Below are 15,354 nucleotides of genomic sequence, written 5' to 3'. Positions count from 1 at the left end.
GAACCATTTTTTCTTATTCAGATAATCAAGTAGACATGTCCATGAAAGAAAAAAAAGCCTCTGCTTGGATTTATGGTTGAATATAGGCACTGAGATATTCTATTCGAAGGACTATAGAAGATTAGCAGACAAATCACTTAAGAAAACCCGCTTCAAAATTGTGCAGCTATCCGCTCTGGACAGCATGTTAAGCATCTAATTACACGAGCTGCGCACCCTACAGCAGTTGTACCTCACTACATATCCCAGCATACAGCTCTTCAAAGCAGCTGTGATTCAGACAGTCATCAGCATCTCCTTCTGAGGACCGACCTCGTTCCTTTCACAGCCGGTGCTGCAAGCACAGCCAGCCACCGATGTGGCGACCAGTAAGGGGACAAAGCTGACCCTCAGCAGCCCCTCAGCTCCTTACACGTCAAGAGAGGTCTGTGCTCGCGAAGCATTGAGGGGACCTGGCGTGTGCTCCACCAGCACAATGGTTCCTGGTTGTCCGGAGACAGGCGGCTGTCCGCTCGGGTCTGTGATTTCAGGCGGCGCACAGCTGAGGCAGGAGACCACACTTCACTGTGAGGGGCACGTTCTTCAAACACATGCCAGATAAATGCGCATGCCTACATCTTCTCAGACAGCAGTAGTGAGCAGAACCAGGTAGCATTTATCCACTGTGATGGTGAAAGGAATGTGCTGTAACAGTGCACTAGACATGCACTCTGAAGAGCATGCATCCTGGTGTGAGACTGAATGCCTCGTGCACACCGGTAACGGTGCACACACACACACACACACTGTTCTTCTTGTTAGAGCACACACACAGCCACACCCCAGCACTTCACAGGTCGTTAAAAGACCATTTGCATGTTAATGAAGCCTTGCTGTTGTTCCCCCCCTTCCAAGAGCCCCTGCAGCTCACCCTTTCTTTCCATCCCCGTTTCCTTAAAGCGGCGGGTTTGACACTATTATGCAGGTGTCATTTCTAAATTGCTAGCGCTGCCACTGCAATTTCACACATCGTGCCGCGGCGCCCCTGGCAACTGATAATGGCGCACCGGGGCGCCGCGGCGCACAGTTTGGGAACCACGGGCGTAAGGCATTGCAGGGCCTGGGGCTGGACGGAAGCGCTTTGGCACCCACTCTTTCAGGATTGGAGCGGCGTCGGAGGCTCACCGGCAAGGGCAGGGGCGAGGGAATATCATGCGGCTGGGCAGATGGTCGTCGGACTGCTATCGGCGGTACATTCGGGAAGCGCCCAGCGTTTGAAGCGCGCGGTGACTATGGGGAACATGGCACTTACTGTTTGTTTCTTTTTTAGGTTCTGTTTCGGGTCCCCTCACCAGAGACATGGAGTTCTGGATTGTGGGGCATTCTTTTGTTAGGAGGGCCCAGGTGCAGGCACAACCCATTTATTTCTGCGCAAATTTGGGGTTCAATCTGAATGTGTTCAACATAAGTTGGAAAGGAAAAGGGGGCATGTTGTGGCGGGAGCTGGTATCCACTCTCAATACCATGGTGGTAGCGGGTAGGTGTCCTGATGTCCTAGTGTTGCATTTGGGAGAAAACGATATGGTGAGTGAGACTGGTCTCGTGCTTATGAGGGCCATGAAGAGGAATCTGGGTGGGATAAAAAGGAGGTGGTCAGGTTGTATGGTTGTGTGGATGGAGTTTTTGCCGCGTCGGGTGTGGAGGGGCGCAGTGCATCCACAGGCAATTGACAAGGCAAGGAGGAAGGTCAATGTGGAGATGGTGAGGTTCTGTAGGCACCTGGGCTTCTCTAGGATAGGGCATTAGGACATTAGCGTCCTACGACTCAGAACTGTTTAGGGGGGACGGGTCCATTTGTCCCATATGGGCAGGAATCTGTACCTGCTGGAGCTTTGCGAGGTGTTGGCACGGTTGCTAGGGGTCCGCTAGAGATCGATAGAGTTTTGGCTGGTGTTGGGGAGGGGGGTGAGTGAGGGGGAGTAGGATAAGTAAGGAGGCGGTGTAGTCACCTACCCTCCCGACTTTTCCTGGGTGCGGGGTTTGTTTTAGAAGTTGGCCTAGCTTGACTGGAGTTTTTGGTAGTTAGCGTTAAGTTGGGGAGTTGATTTCAGCATCGAGGAAAGGTTAAACAGGTTGTGAGGTTTTACATTGGGGCTCATTAGTTACAGTTGCGGGAAGAAGGATAGGAGTTTAGTTTTGGGAGGTCAAGAAGGTCAAAGGTTATGGGATAGGATTGGGTATTATGGTATTCATATAATGTATTCGCATTTAATGTTTTGTGTTTTGCAGCGTGGGGGATGTTTTTATCATGTGGGGATCGTAGGGGCGGGGGAAGAAACCAAAGGGGTCAGATAACTTGATGTTCAGAGAGGTTTTCGTATTGTAAGGCGAGGAGCCAGTTAATAAAGTTTGTGATGTGCACCTGTTTCAATAAAGCCTTTTACACACACAATACGGTTGTCAGTCTGGCTTGCCCCCCTTCTCCCTCCCAAGTGCAACAATCCTTAACGTCTGACGTGCAGTGATGGGTAAGTGTGTTTCACTGGCAACGACTGCAGGCGAATGCATCTTCATTTCTCCTGTGCACCGGTAAAGTGTGTGTGGCTGGAACAGAGTATTGCGCCCATTTTGGGGTGACGGATGAAGTGGTTTTTAAGACGATGTACAGGAGCAGCGATTTACAGGAGGAGCAGTTTCCAAGTATTGCTCTTTCACCATTTGCTGTACAACATTTAGTTTTAATCTGTGAGTACAAGGTCAGCTGTTGACTCAAGATATTGATTCCCTCAAGGAACAACGCAGTGTCTGACTATCTTAAGTCATTTTTGGCATTTTTCGTGACTCATAAGTGCTTCACCATCATATTTTCTGTCTGCTACATACATCTATTCACCTGAAAGTGACTAATCAGTCTGTTTACACATTTGTTTTTCTTTCAGTATTGTGTATTTTCTTACAGGTCAATGCTGGTGCTCATTTATTTTGGCTCATTGTTTGTTATTACTCAACACTGTTACATATTGTGTAATTTATAAAAAAAATTACGATCATATTCAATATGCAGAGTGTCCAAGCACCCCATCCGTTTTTAAAGCTTCCAGGAGACCCTCCAGTGAGATGGAAGGTTTGGTATAGAGCATTCAAAAAGTATTTAGGAGCTGTAAGGGGATAAGGTTCAGTGAGGAACCTACCTAGGACTAGAGAGTAAGTGGTTTTAGAACATTTACCCCCTTTAGAAGTTCCTGAAGATGAAGAACCTCTCAATGGGTATGATCTGGTGGTAGCCATGTTGAAGAAGCAATTTGATGTAGAGGGTAGTGTTGTTGTAGGGAGACATACATTTTTTACTAGGGAACAAGAAACTGATGAAAGTATTGTGTCCTATGTCACTACCTTACGTATTCTCGCATCTGAATGTGAGTTTGAACAGGTCACTTCGCAACTTATGAGGGATCAGGTCACTGCTCATTGGAGAGACAAAAAAGTACAAGAAAAGTTGTTGATGTTAAAGAATCCATCTTTACAAGAGACTATTACTATTGTTAAAAGTATAGAATTGTCTCAGTTAGCTTCTAAAGAATTGAAACCTGATCAAAAACGTGTGGCTTGGCAATTTTCGATTTTGCAGTGACGCACCAGCTTGGAAAAAGCTGAGTAGTGAAACGTCATGTCGCCTCTGCAACTACAAGAGAGAAGATATTTGCAATATTATTTGTAGTTGCCCAGCTTTATCAACTGAATGCAGATGTCTGTTAAAGCAAGACTTTAATCGACAAGCTATACAAACATGCTGCCAAGCAGTAATAGCCTTCTTGCAGGGAGAAGCTTCACAATTTAATGGAAGCTTTTTTAAAGTTCATAGATATAGCAGAGAGGAAACTGGTTAATAGTGCCCAGTAAAGGGCTCTTATCGTAATTATCCTATTAATTCATGAAAAAACACCTCGAAGGGCAGATAAAAAATTACCTACAAGGGCAGGTACATTTTAAATGAGTGGAGTGAAGTTTTTAATACACGAATAATTGTTACACCGTGAAATAAATTTAGACTTAGTATTGACAAGCCTTGTGAGCATTTTAAAAAAAATAGGCACTTTCCGCCCGATTCATCAAAGAAAATAGCGCTCGCAAAGGGCCAGATTCTGAGAATCTGGCCCTTTGCGAGAGCGATTTTTGCATTTGGGATTCAGCATCCCAAATGTAAAAATCGCTAATTGCGATCTCGCAATTTTGCGAGGAATTACATTTAAGAAATCTCTATTAGAGCAACACCTGTGTAAAATTTCATTTGAGGGGTGCTACAGGGTGTCCTTTGGACACCCCTGGCACCCTTCAAATCACTATCTTATTTGCGATTAGCAAATTGCTAATCGCAAATAAGGAATACTCCCTATTCATTCCTATGGGCCTTTTGGCCCATAGGAATGAATGGCGAGTTATTCCTTATTTGCGATTAGCAATTTGCTAATCGCAAATAAGGAATATGTAGGAATCGCATATCTTCATGCAATTTCTACATGAATCCCGTTTTGCGAGTCCTTAATAGCGATTCGCTATGAATCGCTTTTAGGGCCTCGCAAAACGGGAGAATGATGAATCAGGCTGTTTGTACCTTAAAGCTTTGCTCGTTGTAGGTTCACCCGGTAACACTATGCGTCAATAATAAACTGACTAGGACCACGTATGACACATTTTACAAATGGTTAAATCTACTCACAGTGTGTAGCAAGTTAGTAATAAACAGAAAAAACGGAGTACCGCAGGTAAGAGGAAATAGTAGGCAAATTGTGTCATTAAATGCACTTTATATGTAGGTTATTTAAATGAATGGAGTGTTCTTGCTGTGGGACTAACCCTTATTTTAAATGAGTTTAAAACATGTTTAATAATGGTAATATGCATGAAATATGTATAAATGGGTTATATTGTAAGTTTTTATTAACTGTTTTTTTTTTACTCATTTAACTATTGGAACGCTAACAACATCGCCGTTTTAATGATAAGAGATGTATCACAATCTGTAAACATGATAAAAAATGTCTGACATGGCACAATCAACTTCGACCTTTATGTTAAGGAGTACCTCCAACAGGCACTTTCAATTCTTGACATTTTTACTGAAGTATATTTTTGTCTGAATAAAAGTGTCAGTGACCGTTTCAGAAGTGGGTTACACATTTTCTCATCAGATGGTTCAGAGTGCCCTCTGGCTACTCACTGAGGGCTAACACTAGCTCTCACCAATGATGCCAAAATAGGCAGGAAAAGAGTGGCAGTGGCCGCATTAGTTGTGCATTCAGTGAAGGTGGCTACCAGGAGGCAGACAATGAGGGCGATACCAGCAGGTGGGATAGACTCCAAGGGCATGAGCGTGTCACCCAGCAAATGTGACAGTCCAGATTCCTGAAAGAGAGAGAAGAGTGTGAAAGCAAGAGTTAGTGAGCGTCAGATGGACCAAGAGAGAGAGGGAGAAAGTGACAGACAGAGACAATGCAAGAGTGAACCAGAGAGGGAGAGCTGTATATACATACCTATAGAGAGAGAGAAAAAGAGAGTTAGAGAACAACATAAAAAGGGACAGATAAACATATATATGTATATATATATAAGCTAGTAGACACATACGCACTTTATCTAGGATTATCAGGCTCAATTTGCATATATATTGCTGCTAAGACTCATAATTTAGACTTCTTAATACTTGGTATTTTTAATAAACTAACAATATATTTCACAATGCAATGAATTTAATATGGGAACAAAACTGCATAACGCATTTAGGCAGGAAGTTTTACAAATTCAAAGGGTTCCTTGATGATATAAATAATGTGTGGAGTCTTATAACAATGGTGATAGAAAATAACCAATTTTAATTATTTACATTCTAAAAGTGTATATTAATTTATGTAGATATTTTAACATGAAGTTTTTAGATGCATAATGAAATTGCACTTACGAATGTAATGGAAGTCTCTTCTCACATGGGCGCCATAACTATGAGCAAGCAATGCATTCAAGTAAACATGATAGTCTGTTTATTATGTCCTTTGTTAAAGTAATCACGTGGGATTATAGGAAGCAGTTCTAACCTTGTCTCAGGCAAACTTCTTGTGAGACAGAGCTATTCTTATTCTAAAGAAGGATTTAATTATTTATTAGGCTCTAGCACTTTAGCTGAGACTAATGTGGAACGACCCTTGACCCTGTCACCGGGTAGGTCGCCCCCCCCCAGCCACCACACGGTCCTCCTGTGACTTTACCCCGCCGCTGCCTTCCGTGAGCTGACCGTCTCTCCCCACTGAGGTCGGCCTTGCATTGCCTGTGACTGTTTTCTTTTTTTCCTGTGCTCCCTCCATCTTTCTCGTTCCTGTTGCCGCATTGTTACTTTTTCACAGTTGTTCTCGATTTCCCTCGTGCCCTCCCCCCCTGCCACCTCTGCCTTCTGTGTCACCCGCTTCCCGCCGCTGCGCCCCTTGTGGCCCCACAACCTGTCATCCCATTGGCTGCCCCACTCCCGCCTCCCAGCTGCTCTGCCCTCCCACAGCCCCTCATATGGAGGCCACGCAGTGGCCGCACAGTGGTCGCGCCGCTGGCACACCGAAGGCAAGCCCATCTGCACCCGTCCGTGGCTGGACCGCGCCTAGTGCCAGAACCGCTGGCCCCCACGGATACCAAGAAACCCGACGAAAGTACGACTCCACCACCCTCCATGCACTCAACATCGGCCAACCATCTGCCTGCTACCAAGCCACTCCGAAGCACACCCACGGACCCTTCTCCTGCCAAACCTGCTAGTTCACCTGGGTCCGAACCTGCACCCCACCACCCGGACCAGGCAACAACAACAGCCACCTCAAGTGCATTCTGCTCAACACCCGCTCCGTCCACATGCACGCCGTCGAACGCTGGGAACTCCTCGACACAACAGCACCAGACGTCGCCTTCCTCACAGAAACCTGGATGAACAACTCCTCAGCCCCCGACATCGCCATAGCCATCCCGGACGGCTATAAGATCACCTGAAAGGACCGCATCAACCAAACCGGAGGAGGAATCACCATCATCTACAGGAACACCATCAACGTCACGACCAACTGCGAACATTCCCTCACCACCGCCGAACACCTATACTTCCAGATCCACACCGACCCCAAGACCACCCTCACTGTCTACTGTGGATGAAGTCACAGAGGTGATTCTGAAAACATCAAGGGAGAAAGCCCCGGGGCCCGATGGTGTTCCGGCTGACCTTAATAGAGCAGATCCTATTTTATGGGCTAAACTTTTAACCCGTGTTTTTAATGCAGCATGTCAAGTTGGCTTTCCCCTTATAGTTCCAAATTTTAAAAAGAGAGCCAGAGATGACCCAGGTTGTAATAGGCCTATTTCACTTCTGGACTCCCCGGCCAAATTATGGGGAAAGTTGTCCTAACCCGCCTAACAGATTGGTTAGATCAAAATAATATTATTTCAGATCTCCAATATGGTTTTAGGAAGGGCAAAAGCACTCTGGGTCAATGTCTTAATCTTCACTTAATAATCGGGAAGTATATGGTCGTAAAGCGTGGGGATTTACATCCGGCCTTTATGGACCTATCCTCAGCTTGTTCAAAACTGTGGGCTGCCCTGCATAGTATTGGCTTAGATGCAGATGTGCTCTCTTTTTTGTCGGCCATTCATGAGAACTCCTCAGCAGCTGTACGTTATAATCAAGATGGTAGTCTCACAGATTCCTGGGCCTTCAAAAGAGGGGTCAGACAGGGGTGCATTTTAGCTCCCTGTTGCTCACACTCTACATCAATAAATTAGGGGCCATTTTGACTTCCTGTTGTATAGACATCCCAACAGCCGGCACCAAAATGATTCCCGCATTGCTCTATGCAGACGATGCGGTTTTGGTGGCAAGGACCTCGAGAGGACTGCAGATTCTTTTAGACGGTTTTACTGAATTATGGATTCTCTGGATCTGGTCACCAATTTTAAAAAGTCACACTCTATGCCCATTGGCTAGGGTAGAGCTAAGAAGGCTAAATTATATTGTAAGAATATGGAATTAACCAAGGTCCCCGCTTTCCCATATCTGGGGGTTCTTTTTGATGATAGGCATATGTGGTCAACGCAAGGCCTAAACAAAAGGAACACTCTAGCAAGAGCATCAGGGGCTGTTGTAGAATTTGCCAAAAGAATTGGTTCTAAGCCGCTCCCGGGTCTCATGAAGATTTATAACGCCAAATGTATCCCTATGGTGACCTATGGGAGTTAAATATGGGGATACACAGTCTGGCGAAATTCAGGAGGCAAAAAATATCTTTTTTCGTAGGTTGCTGTCGCTCCCGGCTTCTACCCCTGTTTTTAATCTGCATGAGGACCTAGGAGCCGGTTTCATTGCAGATTAGTTTGCGGGGGTCCCTTTAACATTTTGGCTGAGAATCTGGGTGCAGCCGTCCCCAAATTTAAACCAGTTGATCATCCAAGACTGCATCTCGCTAGACAAAGGATTAGATGTACCTTGGCTATGTTACATTAAGTCTCGGATGGACTCTTTGGGCTGCCCTGATCTTTTTTTGTGCCCTAGAGCCTTGGGTAAGCCAGCTATCAGAGACCTGAAGAGGCAGTTCTTGGCTAGATCAATGATGATAAGGGAAAGGGAATTAGTAAATCCTACGGTGAGAAGTTTTGTCACATTGAGCTTAGGTAGAGAGTTGCAGCCGTATTTGTCTTCTATAAATAAACCTTTCATTTATTTATTTTAGCTAGATTTAAGCATAATATGGTTCCTTGGCTACTAGCTTTTCCGAAAGGGTTTTTTAAAGAAGGAACATTGGGTCCATGTTCTTGTGACATTTTTTCTGAACAGAATATTTTACATATGATATTTTTTTGTGACTTTTATGTATCACTAGCTTACCCGTCGCGTGTTGCTGCGATCTCAGAAGAAAGGAAGTTTAAAGAAACTTGTTATGATAACATTTAATTTACATTGTGTAATTTTTATTGAAACATATTCATTTTAATATGGAAAACATTTTAAAGTGTTGTTTTAATTCTGTTCATTTATTCGAGTGCTTGTGGATACACAATATTTTTTGTTTTTTCATCTGATGCCTACACGAATAAATCAGCAGGTTTTCCGATGCGTGAGTGGGTTACATACAGTTGCCCTTGTGAGAAGCATGGATTCTCCAAATCTAGTCCACACAAATGCAGCAATTGTCCTTGTGCTTTGTTGATGGTCATTGCAAAAGTGAGTCGCACCGGAAACTGTAAACGTTCAGTATTGGAAAGATTATGAGGGCCCTGGGGAGCCAAGCGGCCGATATTTAACAAATGTTTCTTTTTTTTGCCAGAAACCTTCACAGGAGTGTACTCAACAACCTTTAACAATTTTTTTTTGATTCCCGGCAGTGCACTCAACAACTTCCCAAAGTTTCATGCCAATCCGATGAATGGTGTAGTAATGCATAAAGGACAAACAGACATACTTTTGTTTTTATATATAGAGATTACGTAGGAAATTTATGATCCCCCTCCTAAAAGGCCAAAATTTTGAACAAGTAAGGCCAGCATTGGCTTATTTGCAAATGTTGGCATCACCCGTGGTGTGTTTTGGGGTCGCTAGTTATATAAAAGGCGCAATAAGGTGTAGGAATAGGCTCATGGAACCGTAGAGTGGACTGTGTCTTAATTGAGGTTATTTATTTATTAACGTGTACTTTTTAACAAATTTTTATGTAAATAGTCAATTTCTGATTAGTTTATATATTTATATATATATTATATTTATTTAACTCCCAAGGACATAGGTAGGAATGTCTAACATATATGGTTCATTAAGTATATTTCCACAGTGTAAGAACTATGTATTCATGTATTGTTTGAATTTTATGCTCTATGTCATGTACTTTGATGGTTTTAATCTAACCGAATAAAGTTAAATTTGACTTGACTTGACTAATCACACACCCACTCACCCATACAAGCCCTTACACATCTGCATACAGACCCATACAACCATTAATGCACACACACACTCTACAATACAGCCACTTACACACCAACTCACTTATACAAACATCCACTCAAGCAGCCACTCATGGACCCATACAGCTACTTACACACCCAGTCACTCACTCATACAACTTTGAGACACCAACTAACTCACCCATACAGTCACTACCCACCCATAGATCCAATCACACTGCCACTAGCCCACCCATACAGCCACTGACATACCCACCCACTCACAAATACAGCCACTAACTCAAACAGATACTAACACACCTGTTTATACCCCTATACAGCCACTCACACACATACACACAAGGACATAATATCACTCAGTACACCTAGTACACTGCTTTCACTTTTGTAGTACCTTACTATATACGTTTAACCATCATAAACTCTTACAAAATACTTACACTGAATGTATGATGGCATCAGTGATATCATCAGTGATGCCATTTGAGATATCAGCAATGTCACTGACCGTGTCATGTCATGAGTCATGTAATATGTGATGTCATGAGCAGTGCATTGCAGGAGTGTAAGTTATACTTAGGTCAGCTAACTATGACTGCTGAATTTCAGTGGTTTTGATTGAGGGAAATCTGAACTAGGCTGCTAGTCTCCATTTTACTTACTGGCATTAAGTATACACCATGTTGTATCACTGTAAGGTGCAATAGATCATTAATAAGCAAATTAGCCATTTAACAACATGTTCAGAGATAGTAGAGTCATAGATGAAAAATTGCCATTGAATAATAAAAGTTAAAAAGAAAATCATTTAAGGAGAAGCGAGATCTTCAACTAGTAACTAATGATTAAAAGTAATATAGAACAACCCATTTGTGTAAAGATGTGAGGTTCCATTTTCAATTCACATTACATTAATGATGTGTTACTTGTTTGGCTGATATTCATAATAGCACATTTGCAGGATAAACGTGTACATTTCCTTTTTATATCATGATTTCCCTAAAATTGTTATATTCCTATACCTATCTTGAAACATTCATTTTGTTATATAAAGAAAGTCTGTCTGTTCATTCACATAGGACTCGATCATTCCCGTTCTCTAAGTTATAAATAAATTCTATTATATACATTTTATATTAAGCTTTTCGATTAAACAGTTAGAGCAAAGTACTTAGAAAGTATCAAATTTATACTGGTAAATAAAATATAATTCCATATCTAATGCAAATGCATGAGAAGATTTCTTCCTATTCAATATCAAAAAAGAGTCAAAAAGCTCTAATGCATGTGAATTTATCATACCATAATGCATCATATTTTGCATTCGCAATATGTGAAATAAATCAACAATGTTCAAAAATGTGCACTTAATTATAATGCATTTTTCAACTATATAAAAATGATTCTATATCCGACATCAAACACCACAAAATACATTCAACAGATTATAAAGGAACAGTCCCAATACATTTAGGGTTCCAACCTGAACCCTTCATCAGGGGATAGATGTTATCCGTCCATTGAAGCTTAAATTGTACAGCTGCATCCTCCGCAGGAAGCCTACAACACAATGAGTTTCCATGTAAACGGTACAGTGTTTACAATAGAGTAAAAATAGAATTTGCACTCTCAAGAAATGAAAATTGTGAAAAGGAGGTGAGGGACAAATAATGTGCTGCTAGATAGAACTCCAACAAGTGAAAGTGTGACTCAAGGCCTGGAACTGGTACTGCAGTATGATGTTCAGTAAGCAACGACTTTCCACTTGCACGTTAGACTTCATAAGGTACACTCGATAAACCATCAGTGAACCATCACAAACTCACAGTGTGTTATGGTGAAAAAGGTATTCCAAAGAAGAGGGATTCTTACCCTCCAAGGGGCTGCCGCGTGTATAGCTGTAAACAAAGAATGGCAAAACCTAAGTGCCTCACTACCACAACGTTTTGAGTAGCGTAAGATGTAAATGAAAAGTCGGTGTAATTCTTACCCATTTTTACAAAGTGAGCGGACTGCTTCGATGTCTGCTTTTCACTGCTGTAAATCCTATGTACAAAAAGATGTACAATAAAAACCTTAAAAACAATGCAGGAGAAATGAACATTCGCCCCATGAGTAAGGAAGGAAACAATCCTCACCGTGTTTCTACGTGGTCACCGGACTAATTCCGAAGTTCTCGCCGAGCGTCTTACATGCACAGTTGTGTCCGTATTCTACAATAGTAAATGAAACACCACGTTATCAAAACGCTTAATACTTATGAGGAAGCCAACAAACATAAGGAGATAAAACGCTCCAAGTTCAAGTATCCTCACCGTTTGAAAGAAAAATGTAAAAGAGCCACCGTGTCTTAAGCTGCCTCTGACTTGTTTTCCGAAACTTGCATACGTACCCAGCATCCTGTGCGCATTTAAATGGACCGCAATATTTTTTTAAAGATAGTGTCTGGAGCGTTGACATAATGCTGAATTTTTTTTTATTGATCACAAAGTGGCTGGAATGGGACATCCAGGTACAAATAATACAAAAGTAAAACATTTAGTCCATATGTTTCTAAAGAAAACAATCAGTCAATCATGCCTCATTAAAACTACATGACGCCGTCACTACGTTTCGGGCTTCGTGTGCAATTCACGTCATGAATCAAATGTATGCACGGGTTCTGATGTGCGAAATGCAATACACCTATTTAGCTAATATTCCCTTCAAATTATGGAAATAGGCTAATGTTCAAAATGTTCGCGCCTCCGAAATGCGAGGAGCACGAACAGACTGTTTAAGGGTGAATTCACACAAGTGACACAAAGATATGTACATTATATATATAACTCATAACAAAAAGTCATGCTCTGGGAGTACATACGATCTGAGATATGAGAAATGAGTGTGTAAAAAAGAGTATGTTGAAATTACATTGGAGTAATAAACAAGAGTAATAAAAAAAATTAAAAAGAAGAGTGCAAATTCTGTACAAGATGGAATGTAAATGAGTGAAAAATTCATTTTAGAGAAAACATAACATTTCATAGTGATCATTAAGCCCACCTGGGGTCACTGTCCCTAGCATTTTTATCCAATGATTTCCCTGTGAGCTAATGCTGTGTTAATATCTGTACCTGAGCTGATTTTGATTTGTTCTAAGATGGTAAAACATAATTGCGCTATAGTATGCAAGGCCTGTAACCAATGTGAAGCAAGGGGAGATGTGGCGTTTTGGTTGCGAATTCTACTTTTATGCTCTATTATCCGAGTTTTAATTTTGCGGCTCGTCCTCCCTACATAGACCAAGCCGCAGGGGCATTTGATGGCATAAATAACTCTCTCCATATTACAATCAGACGTGTGTTGTAGTTTCATTTACTTGCCTGTATGCGGATGCATGAACACATGCCCTGGAATTACATTGCTGCACTGGCCACAATTGTGGCATTTTCTCATACCTTTGTATGTCACTATTACAACAGTATTTTTAAATTTCAAGAGTTCCCGTAAATTTCTAGATCGATTGTGGGCAAATAATGGTGGACCTCTGAAGAGGTTGGTAAAATCAGGTTTATGATCAATTATTTCCCAATGTTTTCTTATTATTGCTTTAATCTGCGATGCTTGTGTTGAATATTTCAATACAAAGACTTCTCGTTGTTGAGCTGGTTTTTCGCTAGGTTTTAGAAGTTCTTCCCTTTGTTTTAAAGCAATCTTCTGTTCAACTTTCATCAGTATTTCAGGTGGGTAGCCTCTTGCTTTGTATCTCGTCATCTGATCTTGAATTTGATGGATGCAAGTAGTAGCATCAGATATAATCCTTTTAATTCTTGTGAATTAATAAATCCGGCAGATGTTGTTTGAGTGAAACAGGATGAGCACTGGAAAAGTGCAATACGTTATTCAAATTTGTGGGCTTCCTGTAGACTGATGTTGCCAAACCGTTAGGTGTTTTGGTTATTTCTATGTCTAGAAAATAGATTTTCTCACTTTGGATATCATGCATGAATTGAATCCTCGGATTATGGCCATTCAATTTGACAATGCAATCTTCCAACATTGAATAGGAGCCCTTCCAGATAACTAGTATGTCATCTATGTAGCGTAAGAACACTGCTGCATTTTCTATCCATTCTGGGTTGGTGAGGATGTGATTATGTTCAAAGTAGGCCATAAATGTATTTGCATTCGAAGGGGCTCCAGGAAAGCCCATGGATGTTCCGGTCTTCTGTACATAAAATGTATCCTGCCAAATAAAATAACTATTTTACAGAGAAAAATGTAACAGTTCAAGTAAAAAAATAGCTTGTTCTGAAGTTAAAGGGGAAGCCAGCAACCTCCAGTCTACTGCTCCAAACCTTCATTGTGGGCTATTGATGTATACAAGGCAGCTACATCTATAGAACACAAAAGAATATAATCATCAAATACTTGTCGAACAGCTTCCAATTTCAATAAGCAGTCAGTGGTATCCTTTATGTAGGTTGTCCAAGTTTGAACTAAAGGTTGTAAATAATGATCTAAATAGTATCCTACTGCTTCATAGATGGAATTGCATCCAGCTACAATCGGTCGGAAAGGTGGTTTTGAACTGTCTTTATGCATTATAGGCAGCAAATAAATATGCGGAATCCTAGGTGTTTGGTTGATCAAGAATTTGCAGGTGTTCTGATCAATGACGCCATCGTTTACTGCTTTTGTCACAATACTAGTCAACAAGTTGACTAGTTCGTTGGTGGGGTCCTGGTCCAATAAAATATAAGTTTCCTGATCGTTCACATGTTGGTCTACATTCAAGTTGTAAAAATTTCTGTCGAGAACCACCAGGGCTCCACCCTTATCAGCGGGTTGAAAGACAATCGACTTGTCTTGTCTGAGAGAATACAAAATCTGGAGTTCCTTAGGTGTCATGTTTGACCGCGTAGCTTTGTGGTAACCGATCTCTTTAAGATCCTTCTTCACCAAATGTTCAAAGGTGTCAAGAGATTTGTGTGTGATGGCCGACATAAATTTACTCTTTGGACGAAACAATTTAGATTCTTGGTTTTGCTCATCGCTAATAGGTAGTGTAGAAAAGAACCATCTTAAGCGCATTTTCCGCATGAACTTGAATAATGCAACTTCTGTTTCTAGATCATTCGATGAATATGTAGGGACAAAGGAAATTCCCTTGTTTAAAACCTCCAGTTCATCTCTGTTAAGAGTTCTACTGGAAACGTTCATGACCAAGGATTCTACTTCTTTAGATTCCTCTGGGGTCTGCCGGACTCTGGCACTTTTTTGGGTTTTTCCCCTTCGGGTGCGAGTTATTGCGCTGTTGGAATTTTTTCCGGTGGTGCCTTTGACGCCTGGCCTTCTGCTAAAAAAGACGGTTGCAAATTAGATGTTGAAGCAGTTTGTTGTGATGATGCA

At 41.7% G+C, this 15,354-nt stretch overlaps 1 protein-coding gene across 1 annotated transcript in view; it reads right to left on the bottom strand.

The window, feature by feature from the left end:
• The window catches only part of LOC147730363 (solute carrier family 13 member 2-like), a 553,046-nt gene that overhangs the window by 110,814 nt on the left and 426,878 nt on the right, over window positions 1–15,354 (bottom strand). Inside the window, exon 9 of the mRNA XM_086955166.1 lies at window positions 5,221–5,382. Within this exon, the coding sequence (XP_086811292.1) occupies window positions 5,221–5,382 (162 nt within the window). The remainder of the gene's footprint in view (window positions 1–5,220; window positions 5,383–15,354) is intronic.

The sequence above is a fragment of the Lissotriton vulgaris genome, chromosome 2_1 (assembly GCF_964263255.1).
Source record: "Lissotriton vulgaris chromosome 2_1, aLisVul1.2, whole genome shotgun sequence".
In the NCBI taxonomy this organism is placed as follows: Eukaryota; Metazoa; Chordata; class Amphibia; order Caudata; family Salamandridae; genus Lissotriton; species Lissotriton vulgaris.
This window is presented reverse-complemented; position numbering and strand designations above follow the sequence as displayed.